At 38.6% G+C, this 16212-nt stretch overlaps 1 protein-coding gene across 3 annotated transcripts in view; it reads right to left on the bottom strand.

Moving 5' to 3' along the window:
* The window catches only part of LOC112075113 (nectin-4-like), a 25619-nt gene extending 18522 nt beyond the window's left edge, over positions 1 to 7097 (bottom strand). For 2 of the 3 annotated variants that reach the window (XM_024142149.2, XM_024142150.2), the window contains exons 1-3: positions 6556 to 7097; positions 6180 to 6252; positions 5122 to 5469 (exon numbers count right to left, since the gene is read on the bottom strand). In XM_024142149.2, coding sequence (XP_023997917.1) covers positions 5122 to 5469; positions 6180 to 6234 — 403 coding nt within the window. In that variant the 5' untranslated portion in view covers positions 6235 to 6252; positions 6556 to 7097. The remainder of the gene's footprint in view (positions 1 to 5121; positions 5470 to 6179; positions 6253 to 6555) is intronic. The other variant, XM_070440775.1, reaches the window with a different exon arrangement.
* Positions 7098 to 16212: the final 9115 nt, after the last annotated feature.

Genomic DNA, 16212 nt, shown 5'->3' with positions numbered 1-16212 from the left:
ATGGAAAATCTGAAATCGATGCTCTGTTCTAGGGCCTGCCATAAATGTGCTTGATATGTATTAGTATACATGCACTTCATACGCCTTCCACTAGATGTCAACAGGCAGTGAGAGAAGAAATGGAGTGTTTTATTGGTCTGAGGTGGAATAAAAGCTCTTGGCATGACGTGTCACCCATTTCCTGTTTCCTGGAAAGCGCGAAGGGACCTGGGATTGCCTTCTGGAAAGCTGTCGTTATAGACGGCTACTATCTCCGGCTTTGATTTTATTTGATACATGTGACAATATCATCGTAAATATGTTTTTCAATATAGTTTTATTAGATTATTGAATTTTTTTCGGACGTTAGGCGTGTTGCTTTGTCTGCGTTTGTTCAGGAAGGAGAGCTTCGCGCCACTTTGCTAGCTTTCCGTGCTAATTGACTGGAGAAGGGACATTCTAAATCCAAACAACGATTGTTCTGGACAAAGACCCCTTGTACAACATTCTGATGGAAGATCATCAAAAGTAGGACCCATTTTATGATGCTATTTCATATATCTGTCGAACATGTGAACTAGTATTTGCGCCTAGATTTGGGCACGCGCTCGCCATAACGTAAACTGCATGTCGTAATGAAGTTATTTTTAGAATTCTAACAGCGGCGATTGCATTAAGAACTAGTGTATCTATCATTTCCTATACAACATGTATTTTTTAGTAATGTTTATTGAATAGTTATTTGGTCAGAATATGTGAGTGTCCAGAAAAATATCCGGACGTTGTGGGAAAAGTAGATTAGAGCTAGTACAAAAGTTTAGATTTCCAATATGAATATATATTGATTTCACATCTCTAAATATGCAAATCGAACAAAACATAAGTGATTATTAACCTGATGTTATAGGACTGTCATCTGATGAAGCTTATCAAGGTTAGTCAAAAATTATATCTTTTGCTGGTTTGTTACGATCGCTAACTTTGCTGATGGTAAATGGCTTGTGTTTCTGGCTATTGTGGTAAGTTAATATAATGCTATATTGTGTTTTCGCTGTAAAACACTTAATAATCGAGAAATATTGGCTGGAATCACAAGATGCTGTCTTTCATTTGCTGTACACCATGTATTTTTCAGAAAGTTTTATGATGAGTATTTAGGTATTTCACGTTGGTGTCTGTAAATACTCTGGCTGCTTCGGTGTATTTAACGTAGTTGTGATGGTAGCTGAAATGTAAAACTGATTTATACCTCAAATATGCAAATTTTTCGAACAAAACTAGATTTATTGTATAACATGTTATAAGACTGTCATCTGATGAAGTTGTTTCTGGTTAAGTTTTGGTTGTTCTTGGTTAGTTAGGTTGGCTTTGTGCATGCTACCTGTGCTGTGAAAAAGTCTGTCTTTTTTGTATTGGTGGTGAGCTAACATAAATATATGTGGTGTTTTCGCTGTAAAACATTAAAAAATCGGACATGTGACTGGATTCCACAAATGTTATCTTTCATTGCTGTATTGGACTTGTTAATGTGTGAAAGTTAAATATTTCTCAAAAATATTTTTTGAATTTCGCGCTCTGCCTTTTTAGTGGAATGTGGGAGAGTTCCGCTAGCGGAACGCTGGGGCTAGACAGGTTAAAAAAGGGAAGGAAGTATCCCATCAGCTTTCTATAGGCTAGACCAATGGTGTAAAGTACTTAACCTCTACCGCTTCTCTCTCGCGGATCCGGATCCTCCTCATCAAAAAAGCTGACTAGCATAGCCTAGCCTAACGGACAGGGACCTCAGATCAAGCTAGACACCCCATTCCACCTTCCACTGCCTGTTGACATCTAGTGGAAGGCGTATGAAGGGCATGCATATCGATAAATATAAGGCAATTGAATAGGCAGGCCCTGAAACAGAGCCTCGTTTTCAGATTTTTCACTTCCTGCATGGAAGTTTGCTGCAAAATGAGTTATGTTTTACTCACAGACATAATTCAAACAGTTTTAGAAACTTCTGAGTGTTTTCTATCCAATAGTAATAATAATATGCATATTGTATGATCTAGAAAAGAGTACGAGGCCGTTTCATTTGGGCACGATTTTTCCAAAGTGGAAACAGCGCCCCCCTATTGACAAGAAGTTTTAAGTAATAATACAACTATTACTTTTACTTCACTACCTTCCTAAAGAAAATAATGTACATTTTCCCTGGCAGCTAAAGGTACTCCTTACATTTAAAATGCTCAAGCAGGACATAATTATGGCACCTATCAATATAACGCTTTGTCATCCCTACTGCCTATGATCTGGCAGACTCACGAAACACAACTACTGTGTTTGTAAATTATGTCTGAGTGTGCACCTGTCTGTCCCTAATTAAAAATAAGAAGATGACTGTGCCTTCTGGTTTGCTAAGTAAAAGGAATATGAGGTATAGCATTTACTTTGTACTTTTACTCAAGTATGACAATTGAGTACTTTTTATACCACTGTATTTAAGTATATTTAACTTATAACCTATATTTATTTTAACCTTTATTTAACTAGGCAAGTCAGTTATTAAGAACAAATTCTTACTTACAATGACGGCCTACCCCGGCCAAACCCAGACAACGCTGGGCTAATTGTGCGCCTCCCTATCACGGCCGGATGTGATGCAGCCTGGATTCAAATCAGGTACGCTTCTTGCACTGAGATGCAGTGTCTTAGATCACTGCGCCACTCGGGAGCCCAAAATGATGTGTGCTTATTATATACGTATTACGGACACAGTATGTTATACAGGAGTTATTTTGTGTTCAACCCCTCCCATCTATCTCATAACACCATCTATTTTGGATTTCTATTTGCCATATATTTTTCAACTGTTCTGTGATTTTTCACAAAAGTTCTGAACCTTTCTATTCTCATTGTTTCTACAGATTATACATTGAAAATAAAATGTTTTCTGAAAGTATTATTATATTATTGATCGATTGACTATGACTTTTCAGATCACCTTATAGTGCTATCTGCGTAGTTAGCACCAGGTTAATATTGCAATTCTTCAGCCATGGACCTGTGACCAATAACAAGCTACATATGGACAGCATCAAAACAAAATATCTAATGATTCTGTCTCTTCGCTGCAAAATCTGCAGAGCTGGGAAGGTTGTATCCCCCATATAAATAGCATTCTTTTGGTTGCAAGAATTTTGTATAATAATTTAAATTTAACAATTCAAAGTTTTGAATCCGACGTCATTTTGCGTATCTGTTCATAAACCATGTGCCATGGAATCGGTAAGTCAAAAATCTCTTCCCAACTATTTTGCAATCTATATGGGACCTCTGTCAATCCTTTGGTGCTTAAATGAAACTGGTATACTTTTTTTTATCCTAAATTTCTTTCACCAATTATTGTCTTTAATGTAGGGCAGACAAACAAGTTCCTTACTTTTTCCCCCTTCCACTTTACTCTTACATTTTTGCGGTATTTCTGAAATTATTTGGTTGTAATTTTAGCTAGAGCGGACATTTCCACCTGTTTTTGTTAGCTGCATGTCCTACCTATGATATCATTTGCAAAGATTAGCTTTTTTATTTATTTTTTCAAAAAATAATGTTTTTTATTAATTCGTGTATTTGAGTTTAACCACAATATTTGTTGCATTATTTGTTCTGTTGTTTTTGTACCCTTTACATAGATTGTTTTAATGTGAAATTTGTAGAGTTTATTTTAAGGTTAGGGAATAGTGCCACTTTTTAGGATGTCAATATAAATGAATGTATTCATGCTTGTTTGTCTTAACATTTATTTATTTATACATACACATTTATATGTGTTATTGTTTTTACCATTGAGGACCACTTTGGAAACAAGCGTTTTAATTAATACTATATTCTGTTACCCAAAATGAATTCAATTCAATTCAATACATTTTGAATGTTCAGCAAAACAGGAAAATTGTGAAATTCACTCACTTATCAAGAGAACACATGGTCATCCCTACTGCCTATGTTCTGGTGGACTCACTAAACACAAATGCATCTTTTGTAAATAATGTCTGAGTGTTGGAGTGTGCCCTTGGCTATCCGTACATTTTTAAAGCAATAAAATGGTGCAGTCTGATTTGCTTAATATAAGAAATTTGAAATTATTTATATTTTAACTTTTACTTTTCATACTTAAGTATATTTTAGCAATTACATTTACTTTTGATAATTAGTATTTTTTTAAATCAAATACTTTTAGACTTTTACTCAAGTAGTATTTTACTTGGTAACTTTCACTTTTACTTGAGTAACTTTCTATTAAGGTATCTATACTTTTATTCAAGTATGACAATTTGGTAGATTTCCCACTACTGATGATTTGAAAAAGTTGCAAAATAACTGCACAACCTGGGCTTCATTCCTAAGTGATAATACATTATTCACAAGTGATAGGCTAATATTGTCACCCATCAGACTATTCTTAATTTAGTGTCGTCTTTTCATATACTAAATAATATATATGGGAAATTAGTTTTTATTTAGAATGGACCATTATCTTGCACCTGTCACGGAACAGGGAGAGGTTGAGGGTAGAGGAAGGACAGGAGTAAAAACAAACAAAATAGAACTATTGTAAAATTGACTGTGTCCAGTAGGCCAACTCATATTTTGTTATTCTGAAATACATTTTCTTCATATCATAATGTTTCTTTAGACCTGATTAAAATAATACATTTATTTTTTGTGATGGTGTATATTAAATTTATTTATTATACTTTTTTTATGTAGATGTTCCAAAGGCGCACATCAGCATGATTATGTTAAGTAACAGTCAATTACCGTGAGACATGCAGTCTATATTTGCATGGCAATAACCGGCTGACAAAATTTCATGACTGCCACAGAATCATCAAATAACTATTTCTTCCAAAAACGGTTCTTAGAATAAAAAAAGGTAATAGGTTGAATGTATTCCTCTGGAAAGAACAAGTTGGGAACCTTTTTTTCTAAGCGCAGAGAAGATGGAAGATAAGGGTTCTGTAGATGAGGGCTCTGCTCTTGCTTCTTTTGAATAATGAAACTACCAACTTCTTAGCTTTCTAGTATTGATTATAAGATTCAGTCTTTCCACACTGTCAATCGTAGAAACAGTGATGCAAAGAGTGAAGGAAGAGTTCTTACCAAGCACAGTCAGAGGTATCTCTGTATTGTATGCTCCACTGGGGAAAACACTGAAGATACATGTGAAGGTGCCTTCATCCAACAGTCTGACAGCTGTTATTCGAATAGATCCAAGGTTTTCTGATGGGTTCCCAATAAACTGGACTCTACCACTCAATCCATTCGGTGCAATAAACTTAGTAACCCCATTGGGATAAATCAGCATAAAATTATGGTTCTGTGTTTCTTCCGCAGTACTTTTCTGCCATGTTATCTGTTCGAGGTCCTCGGTTGTCTCTATCAGTCTGCAGGATAAGTCCACATCCTCCCCCAGTACCACAGTCCTGCATTCACCAATGACCCGTGTACCTGAAGAGAAAACACAAGCCAAAAAACAGTCCAAAAGATACCTGTAGAATAGATGCTTATGAACTCTAATAAAACAGAGATGTTACATAAACACACAGACAAGACCATTATTAGTATTTAGCTGTGCTATGAACTATGATATCCTATTGATGCTGAAGTGTTGCTATTGTAAAAACAAATGGCTAAAGCACGTACTTGATCTGGGTCCAGTCTCAGCTGAAACTACTTAGTGAATATGTTAATAGAATAATAAGCCAAAAGCCCCCACTCTATTCTAACACTTAATCAAGACTAAATATTCAAAACATTCCCAGATTATTGTGCATGCTCAGCATGTCTCAAAACGTACTGAGTTAAAAAGCATTAGTCAACATACTGAGTTAAAAACATAGTAAACATACTGAGTTAAAAACATAGTAAACATACTGAGTTAAAAACATAGTAAACATACTGAGTTAAAAACATGGTAAACATACTGAGTTAAAAACATAGTAAACATACTGAGTTAAAAACATAGTAAACATACTGAGTTAAAAACATGGTAAAGATACTGAGTTAAAAACATAGTAAACACATTGAGCTGACTACAGTTGAATGGTGGGATTGTGTGTTCGGGTGGGTGTTATTGTCTTGCCTTGTGTCAATAAGAAAAAAGAGACAAAAACATGATCTCAATAGTATACATTTTATAATATCAATTGGAAACCTACTTTCTGTATCCCTCTGGATGATGAGTATAATCACACAGCACAGATTCCGTAACATGCTTTGCTCTTCTCATTGCTAGGGTCATAGGGGAAATGTAATAATAGAATTATATTGCATTTTAAAATTGGTGATTTGTAAAAATGAGAACCTATTCATTGTTTATGTAAGACAGTTATGTAGGCTAAGCTGTATGTAAAATAATGTTGAATGCAATAATATGTATTCACGCAAAGGTCTGCAATCATCACTCTTTGATGGAGACTATGCACATCTTGCAATGTAGCCAAAACCTTTTCACAAAAATAAACAACTAGGCTTATATTGGTCAGTAATAATGTAACAAAACATTTGAATCTGTAAATTTAATAGACCACTAACCTTTGTTGAATGGAAGTTCCTCTGCTGAAATAGCCGAGACATTTGTTTTTGATGTTTGTGCTGACAGAAAAATGTCCTCCTACTGTTGGAAAACACTAATTCAGTAAGCTTGGATGATCAACCCCACTCGCAGACTCCTGGCTTTTCATAGGCTGTGTGCTTCCTCTTTGAAAGCCTGTACCACCTTATACTGGTTATGAAACATACACATAGGCCTCATTACAAAAAAACAAGAATGATGGAACAAAATTATATATTTTCTTTAAGAAAAACAAAGTTAAATGCAACAACAGGCCAGAATCTGTATGGCTTGGGACCCCCCTCTCTGGTGATACACTTTATACACTCCCGTTCAAAAGTTTGGGGTCACTAAGAAATGACCTTGTTTTCCATGAAAACACACATGAAATGAGTTGTAACTTGAATAGGAAATATAGTCAAYACGTTGACAAGGTTATAAATAATGCTTTTTAATTTAAAAAATAGTTGTGGCCTTAAAACTTTGCTTTTGTCAAAGAATCCTCCATTTACAGCCTAGCAGACCTTTGGCATTCCAGTTACAAATTTGTTGAGGTAATCTGAAGAGATTTCACCCCATGCTTCCTGAAGCACCTCCCACAAATTGGATTGGCTTGATGTGCACTTCTTACGTACCATACGGTCAAGCCCCTCCCACAAGGGCTCAAAATGGTTGAGATCCGGGGACTGTGCTGGCCATTCCATTATAGACAGAATACCAGCTGACTGCTTCTGCCCTAAATAGTTATTGCATAGTTTGGAGCTGTGCTTTGAGTCATTGTCAAATAAAATAAAATAAAATGTATTTATAAAGCCCTTCTTACATCAGCTGATATCTCAAAGTGCTGTARAGAAACCCAGCCTAAAACCCCAAACAGCAAGCAATGCAGGTGTAGAAGCAGGGTGGCTAGGAAAAACTCCCTAAAAAGGCCAGAATCTATGAGGAAACCTAAAGAGGAACCAGGCTATGAGGGGTGGCRAGTCCTCTTCTGGCTGTGCCGGATGGAGATTATAACAGAACATGGCCAAAGATGTTCAAATATTCATAGATGACCATCAGGGTCAAATAATAAATATCACAGTGGTTGTCGAGGGTGCCACAGGTCAGCACCTCAGGAGTAAATGTAAGTTGGCTTTTCATAGCCGATCATTCAGAGTATCTCTACCGCTCCTGCTGTCTCTAGAGAGATGAAAACAGCAGGTCTGAGACAGGTAGGAAGTCCGGTGAACAGGTCAGGGTTCCATAGCCACAGGCAGAACAGTTGAAACTGGAGCAGCAGCACGGCCAGGTGGACTGGGGACAACAAGGAGTCATCATGCCAGGTAGTCCTGAGGCATGGTCCTTGGGCTCAAGTCCTCCGAGTGAGAGAAAGAAAGAGAGAATGAGAGAATTAGAGAATTAGAGAGCATACTTAAATTCACACAGGACACCGGATAAGACAGGAGAAATACTCCAGATATAACAGACTGACCCTAGCCCCCCGACACATAAACTACTGCAGCATAAATACTGGAGGCTGAGACAGGAGGGGTCGGGAGACACTGTGGCCCCATCCGACGATACCCCCGGACAGGGCCAAACAGGCAGGATATAACCCCACCCACTTTGCCAAAGCACAGCCCCCACACCACTAGATGGATATCTTCAACAACCAACTTACCATCCTGAGACAAGGCAGAGTATAGCCCACAAAGATCCTCGCCATGGCACAACCCAAGTGGGGGCGCCATCCCAGACAGGAAGATCACGTCAGTGACTCAACCCACTCAAGTGACGCACCCCTCCTAGTGACGGCATGGAAGAGCACCAGTAAGCCAGTGACTCAGCCCCTGTAATAGGGTTAGAGGCAGAGAATCCCAGTGGAGAGAGGGGAACCGGCCAGGCAGAGACAGCAAGGGCGGTTCGTTGCTCCAGTGCCTTTCCGTTCACCTTCACACTCCTGGGCCAGACTACACTCAATCATAGGACCTACTGAAGAGATGAGTCTTCAATAAAGACTTAAAGGTTGAGACCGAGTCTGTGTCTCTCACATGGGAAGCCAGTGTAGAGAGGCTTGCACTGGAGTAATATGATCAAATTTTTGGGTTCTAGTCAAGATTCAGGCAGCCGTGTTTAGCACTAACTGAAGTTTATGTAGTGCTTTATCCAGGTTGCCGGAAAGTAAAGCATTGCAGTAGTCTAACCTAGAAATGACAAAAGCATAGATGAATTTTTCTGCATCATTTTTGGACAGAAAGTTTCAGAATTTTGCAATGTTACGTAGATGGAAAAAAGCAGTCCTTGAAAGAGTCTTGATATGTTCGTCAAAAGAGAGATCAGGGTCCAGAGTAACGTCGAGGTTCTTCACACGACTGTACAACCATCAAGATTAATTGTCAGATTCAACAGAAGATCTCATTGTTTCTTGGGACCTAGAACAAGCATCTCTGTTTTATCTGAGTTTAAAAGTAGAACATTTGCAGCCATCCACTTCCTTATGTCTGAAACACAGGCTTCCAGCTAGGGCAATTTTGGGGCTTCACCATGTTTCATTGAAATGTACAGCTGTGTGTCATCCGCATAGCAGTGAAAGTTAACAACAAAAAATATGATATTTACATGGGATGAAAACAAACATGTCTTACTGCTCCGCCATCTTGGTCATCAAAAATCTAATAGCAAAAAATTCTATTTGCATTAGGTTGTAAGTAACAAGAACATTTCCCAGGACACAGACATATCTGATATTGGCAGAAAGCTTAAATTCTTGTTAATCTAACTGCACTGTCCAATTTACAGTAGATATTACAGTGATAGAATGTTTGATGAGAGTGCCCAATTTTGAACATAAAAAGATTAGGCATATTTGGGCAGTCAAGATACAATTTTTTTAACAGAAATGAATTGTTCATTGGATCAGTCTAAAACTTTGCAAAAGGCACTGATGCCATCTAGTGGCCAAAATGTATATTGCACCTGGGCAAAATAATACATTATGGCCCTTCTCTTGCATTTCAAAGATTATGGTACAAAAAAATACAAAAGAACAGTTGGTTTTTTCTTTGTATTCTCTTTTACCAGATCTATTGTGTTGTATTTTCCTACATTCCTTTCACATTTACACAAACTTCAAAGTGTCTCCTTTCAAATGGTACCAAGAATATGCATATCCTTGCTTCAGGACCTGAGCTACAGGCAGTTAGATTTGAGTATGTAATTTCAGACAAAAATTGAAAAAAGGGGCGGATCCTTAGGAGGTTTTAACGCTTGGAAGCAAATGGGTCTTCCAAATGGACAATGACCCCAAGCATACTTCCAAAATTGTTGCAAAACGGCCTAAGGACAACAAAGTCAAGGTATTGGAGTGGGCATCACAAAGCCCTAACCTCAATCCTATAGAAAATTTGTGGGCAGAACTGAAAAAGCGTGTGCGAGCAAGGAAGCCTGCAAACCCCACTCAGTTACACCAGCTCTGTCAGGAAGAATGGGCCACAGTCATATACGGCCAAATTGTATCTATGATCGTATGCTATTCATTCATGTTTTTGGTATGTTATTTTTATATCTGAAGATTAATGCAACCCGCTGTGTTAGATTTTTAAAAATAACTTTACCATAACATACAGCTTGCGTTATTGCGAGACAGCGCTCACCAAAACGGCGGAGAAAAGGACTCAACATTTTACACAGAAATACGAAATAACATCATACATTTTTTCTTACTTTTGCTGAGCTTCCATCAGAATGTTGTACAAGGAGTCCTTGGTCCAGAATAAATCGTTGTTTGGTTTTAGAATGTCCATTTCTTCTGTCGAATTCGCGCCACAATGCTAGCCAAGGTTACTAACATTCCCATCCTCTCTTGGCGCAAAGAACGGAAAACTCCAAAATTCCCAATAAACGTTGAATAAACTGATAAAACTCGGTTGAAAAAAACCTACTTTATGATGTTTTTCTAATATGTATCAAATAAAATCAGAGCCGGAGATATTCGCCGTGTATACCGACCGCTTATCAGAAGACAATGTCGAGGTCCTTCGTGCGCCTTGGAAAACTGACAAAATGGCAGACCTGTCACTCCAAAAGCTCTTGTTCGACCTCAGACCCCTAGACACCCCATTCCACCTTCCACTGCCTGTTGACATCTAGTGGAAGGCGTATGAAGTGCATGCATATCGATAAATTTACATTTACATTTAAGTCATTTAGCAGACGCTCTTATCCAGAGCGACTTACAAATTGGTGTATTCACCTTATGATATCCAGTGGAACAACCACTTTACAATAGTGCATCTAACTCTTTTAAGTGGGGGGGGGGGGAAAGGATTCTTTAATTAGAAGGATATCCTTTATTTTCTATCCTAGGTATTCCATTAAAAGGTGGGGTTTCAGGTGTCTCCAGGAAGGTGGTGATTGACTCCGCTGACCTGGCGTCGTGAGGGAGTTTGTTCCACCATTTGGGGTGCCAGAACAGCGAACAATTTTGACTGGGCCTGAGCGGTGCGAAGCTCTCGCTCCATTGAGCTCAGTAGGCACGTGAGGCAGCATGCCAGAAGTGGATGAACGCAAGTGCCGTGCTTATTTAGTGGTGTAGGAGTGGCCTGAATCAGAGGCTGTGGGTACGGAGGTGGCCGTTCCCGCAGCATACCGATGGGTGAGGATTGGTAGGCATGCCAGTGACGAATAGATTGTCGATGAAGCAGGGTAGCAGAGAGGATACTGGTGTGGATGGTTGAGAGAGACGTGGCAGGTTGAACACCAGACGGGCTGCGGCGTTTCTGGATGAGTTGTAGGGGTTTAATGGCACAGGCAGGGAGCCCAGCCACAGCGAGTTGCAGTAATCCAGACAGGAGATGACAAGTGCCTGGATTAGGACCTGCGCCGCTTCCTGTGTGAGGCAGAGTCGTACTCTGCGAATGTTGTAGAGCATGAACCTACAGGAACGGGTCACCGCCTAAATATAAGGCAATTGGAATAGGCAGGCCTGAAACAGAGCCTCGTTTTCAGATTTTTCACTTCCTGTATGGAAGTTTGCTGCCAAATGAGTTTGTTTTACTCACAGATATAATTCAAAACAGTTTTAGAAAACTTGAGAGTGTTTTCTATCCAATAGTAATAATAATATGCATATTGTATGATCTAGAATAGAGTACGAGGCCGTTTAAATTGGGCACGAATTTTCCAAAGTGAACAACAGTAGTCGGAAATCGATCTGAGTGTCAGAGTGAGTATGTACTGTAATGGCCAAAGCATGGAAGCATGACAGGAGACATAGTGGAGTGGTAACGAGAGTGCAAGCAGTTGCTCCCGATGCCCACTTGGTGTCACGGCCATCGTCTAGGTGGAAATGACCGAACCAAGGTGCAGCGTTATGAGCGTACATTTTCTTTTAATTTAGAATGTCGCCAACAAAACAAGAAACAAAAGAACGACCGTGAAGCTTACTAGGGCTATAGTGCCACTAACAAAGTCAACTACCCACAAACACCAAAGGAAAAAGGCTGCCTAAGTATGATTCCCAAATCAGAGACAATGATAGACAGCTGTCCCTGATTTGAGAACCATACCCGGCCAAAACATAGAAATATAACACATAGAATTCCCACCCTAATCACACCCTGGCCTAACCAAAATAGAGACTAAAACCCTCTCCATGTAATATGAGTGACATCTGATGAAGATAAATCAAAGGTTACTGATTCATTTTATCTCTATTTCTGCTTTTTGTGAAAGCCTATCTTTCGCTGGAAAAACGGCTGTGCTTATTGTGGTTTGGTGGTTACCTAACATAATCGTTTGTAGTGCTTTTGCTGAAAAGCATATTTGAAATCGGACACTTTGGTGGGATTAACAACAAGATTACCTTTAAAATGATATAAGACACATGTACGTTTGAGGAATTTTAATTATGAGATTTCTGTTGTTTGAATTTGGCGCCCTGCACTTTCACTGGCTGTTGTCATATCGATCCCGGTAGCGGGATGCAGCCATAAGAATTAAGAACCTGTGTATCTTTATATTATTATTATATTATTAAGTATTTTTATGTAAAGTTTATGATGAGTTCTTTGGTCAGATTAGGTGAGTGTCCAAAATATCCCCGGGCATTCTGGGAAAATGTTGCTACATATTCACAATGTATAACCACGATTGCAGCGCTAAATATGCACATTTTCGAACAAAGGAAAAGGAAAAAGGAGGTGCAGCGGTTTTTAGGGTATGCCAACTACTACCGGAGATTTATCCGGGGTTTTGGTCAGGTAGCGGCTCCCATTACCTAACTGCTGTGGGTTTTGTGAAAGCTATCTTTGCTGTGAAAAAATTGCTGTGTTTTTTTGGATAAGGTGGTGAGCTGACATAAATATATGTTGTGTTTTCGCTGTAAAACATTTTAAAAATCGGACATGTTGGCTGGATTCACAAGATGTTTATCTTTCATTTGCTGTATTGGACTTGTGATTTCATGAAATTATATTATATGATATTCCCTGTGGCGCTAGGCTAGGCTATGCTAGTCAGCGTTTCTGATGAGGAGGATCCCAGATCCGGGAGGGGGGGGTCGGTAGAGTTAACCCTAATTTGCTCCAGGGGCTGACCCTGTAGGTAGGCAGTCATTGTAAATAACAATTTGTTCTTAATTGATTTTGAAGGTTAAATAAAGAACATTACAAAATGTTCAATTCTACAACATCTACAGTACAGACCTGCACCATGATAACGATAACTTTCCACCTTGTAAAAGTATGTATTTCTGTGTTTTTGGAACCTTTGTTACTATTTCCATAACAGGAAGACAACTGCTGCTGCAGGTAAGTGACAAAAAAAGTGTCTAAACCCTTCTATAACATGGCATTTATATGATAAGGGTCTTAAATACGTAAATTGTATTTTAATTTGTATAGCACAGTACAGTTATCACATTCATTGTGAATACAGTAATGTATACTGTACTCTATTGTGCTCTACTGTAATGTACTAAAGTCTAGTTTGTGCATGCTAGCTTACACCTTAACATACAAGTGCATTGATACATAACATTAAAGTTCTGCAGTGGCAACACAGATAATACTGTTACACATATTGTTTTAAAACAAGCTCAAATCTCAAATGATTGTTGCCGAAATGAACCTTGCCACATCAGAACACTAAAAACACTCACAAAATGTTAGTTTGCTATTCACAACAAGCATTGCCTGATGTGAACCATGCCTCGAACAAAGGAGATCTCAGAAACCCTGAGATTAAGAATTCTTGACTTGCATAAAGCTGGAAAGGGTTACAAAAGTATCTCTAAAAGCCTTGATGTTCATCAGTCCACGGTAAACAAATTGTCTAGAAATTGAGAAAGTTCAGCACTGTTGCTACTCTCCCTACCAGTGGCCGTCCTGCAAAGATTACTGCAAGAGCACTGTGCAGAATGCTCAATGATGTTAAGAAGAATCCTAAAGTGTTAGCTAAAGACTTACAGAAATCTCTGGAACATGCAAACCTCTCTGTTGATGAGTCTATGATAAGTTAAACTGTTTGGGCTGCAATCCCCACACAGGTACACCTATGACAACTGCCATTTCAAGTGCATGGCGCGAAATTCAAAATCTATTTTTTTTTTATATTTAACTTTCACACATTAACAAGTCCAATACAGCATATGAAAGGTAGACATCTTGTGAATCAAGCCAACATGTCCGATTTTTAAAATGTTTTACAGGGAAGACAAAATATGTAAATCTATTAGCTAACCACGTCAGCAAAAGAGAGCACTTTTCTAACTCCATCAGTTTTTTACTCCGTCACTAGCTATCACTAATTCGACCAAATAAAGTATATATAGCCACTAACCAAGAAACCACTTCATAAGATGACAGTCTGATAACATATTAATTGTATAGCAGTATAGAGCGACGATATGTTTGTTTTTTGAAAAATGTGCATATTGGTATCGGTTATAACGTAGTCACTAAATTACATTTCAGGCTACAACTCGACAGCATAATTTTGCCACCGTTTAAAGCAGCCAATCAAATTTACAGGACCCAAACGTCAAATAACCAATTAACTTTCTCATAAAACGTTCTCTGAATGAAATACATTCACATCTGCAGCAATTGAAGCAAAGGATTCTCTGTGATTCCAGGACAATATTTTCCTGACTTGTATTTAATGATTTGTATTACAGCGTAAAACAAATGTAGGCTATGTTAGCATAGCCACAATAGTCGCAGACACACTTGGGCGCGCACGACCAGTTGACATGCGGACGACCAGATATATGAAATAGACATTTCATAAATTGGGTCTTACTATTGGCTGTCTTTCATCAGAGAATGTTGAATCAGGGGTGTCCTTTTGTCAGATGAGTCGGTTTTGAGTCAGGATGGCGAACCTTTCCTCTTCTAGTTAGCAATTGTAGCTTGGTCGATCTGGCACGAGATTTGTCCAACGTTATAAAAAATCAGAGAGGGAAAACGGCCAAAACTCCCGAAAAAATTCAAATAATCTGATTAAACTATATTTGAAAAAACATACATTTGAGTATTATTATGTTCGGTTCTCATTTATCAAATAAACCCAGCCGGAGATTGTTCCGTCCAAACAGCATGCAAAACAGAAAGGGCAATATTCTACTCCTAATGGAACGCGCGTTTCAGACTTCCGGAAGTGGTCGGTCACGTGTCAAAGAAATAGCTCTTATTCACCTCTGAACAAGATTTTCACTACAAGAAATTTTTCTCTTCTCATACCCCGTTCGACACTCTCCTTGGCCCAGAGCAAGGCGTCGGAGTGTACGTAGGTGGTTTACGTATAATGACCATGTATAGGCAAAGTTGAAGCGAGCATAGATTTCTGACATTCTACTTCTTGGTCAGGCGAAAGTGCTGTCCAAATGACTTCTGTTACACTCAGAGAAAAATTAGAACGGTTTTAGAAACTAGAGATTCGTTTTCTATCCATATTAATATTAATATGCATATTGTAAGAGCAAAAATGTTAAGAGGCGCTTGAAAATTGGCACATATTTTCCAGTTTTTTCCAATACTGTCGGCGTTTCCTGGCCTTAAGTATTATTTGTTTAATTTATTATTTTAGTTAGGTCAGGGTGTGAATGGGGTATGTGTGTATTTTGGGGTATTATAATGGTAGAGGGGTGTTGGTTGTAGTTTATTTGGTTTTGTGTTGAGGCTGTATGTATCTTAGCTGTGTCTATGGGTGGTAGTTTCTAGGAAGTCTATGTGGTCGGGAATGGGTTCTCAATTAGAGACAGCTTGATTTCTGTTGTCTCTAATTGGGAGCCATATTTAAGGGCTGCCATACGGCGTTTATGTGTTTGTGTTCAGTCACGATAAGTAGGTGGTGTGGTAGTAGCGCGCATTTGTTGTGAGGGTACAGTAGTTTGTTGTGCATCTTGCGTTTCGATTATTTCACTCGATCGTTTGATCTGTCTCTTTGTGGAGTGTTTTGCTTTAAGTGTTTGGTGATTCATTCTTGGGTTATAAACATGTTTTTAATAGAAGTATTGTATTGTCAATATATGTTCCCTGCGCCTTCGCGTCCCTCGTCATCTTTGTCAACTACGATTGCGTTTCCTTGTAGCGAGGTACGTCGCTCTAACTCTCTCATGACACAGACGTTGTAACACATGAGACAGACTCATTTGTGTC

Source organism: Salvelinus sp. IW2-2015, unplaced genomic scaffold, assembly GCF_002910315.2.
Source record: "Salvelinus sp. IW2-2015 unplaced genomic scaffold, ASM291031v2 Un_scaffold2988, whole genome shotgun sequence".
In the NCBI taxonomy this organism is placed as follows: Eukaryota; Metazoa; Chordata; class Actinopteri; order Salmoniformes; family Salmonidae; genus Salvelinus; species Salvelinus sp. IW2-2015.
The sequence above is the reverse complement of the archived record's forward strand: the minus strand, read 5'-3'. Positions and strand labels throughout refer to the sequence as shown.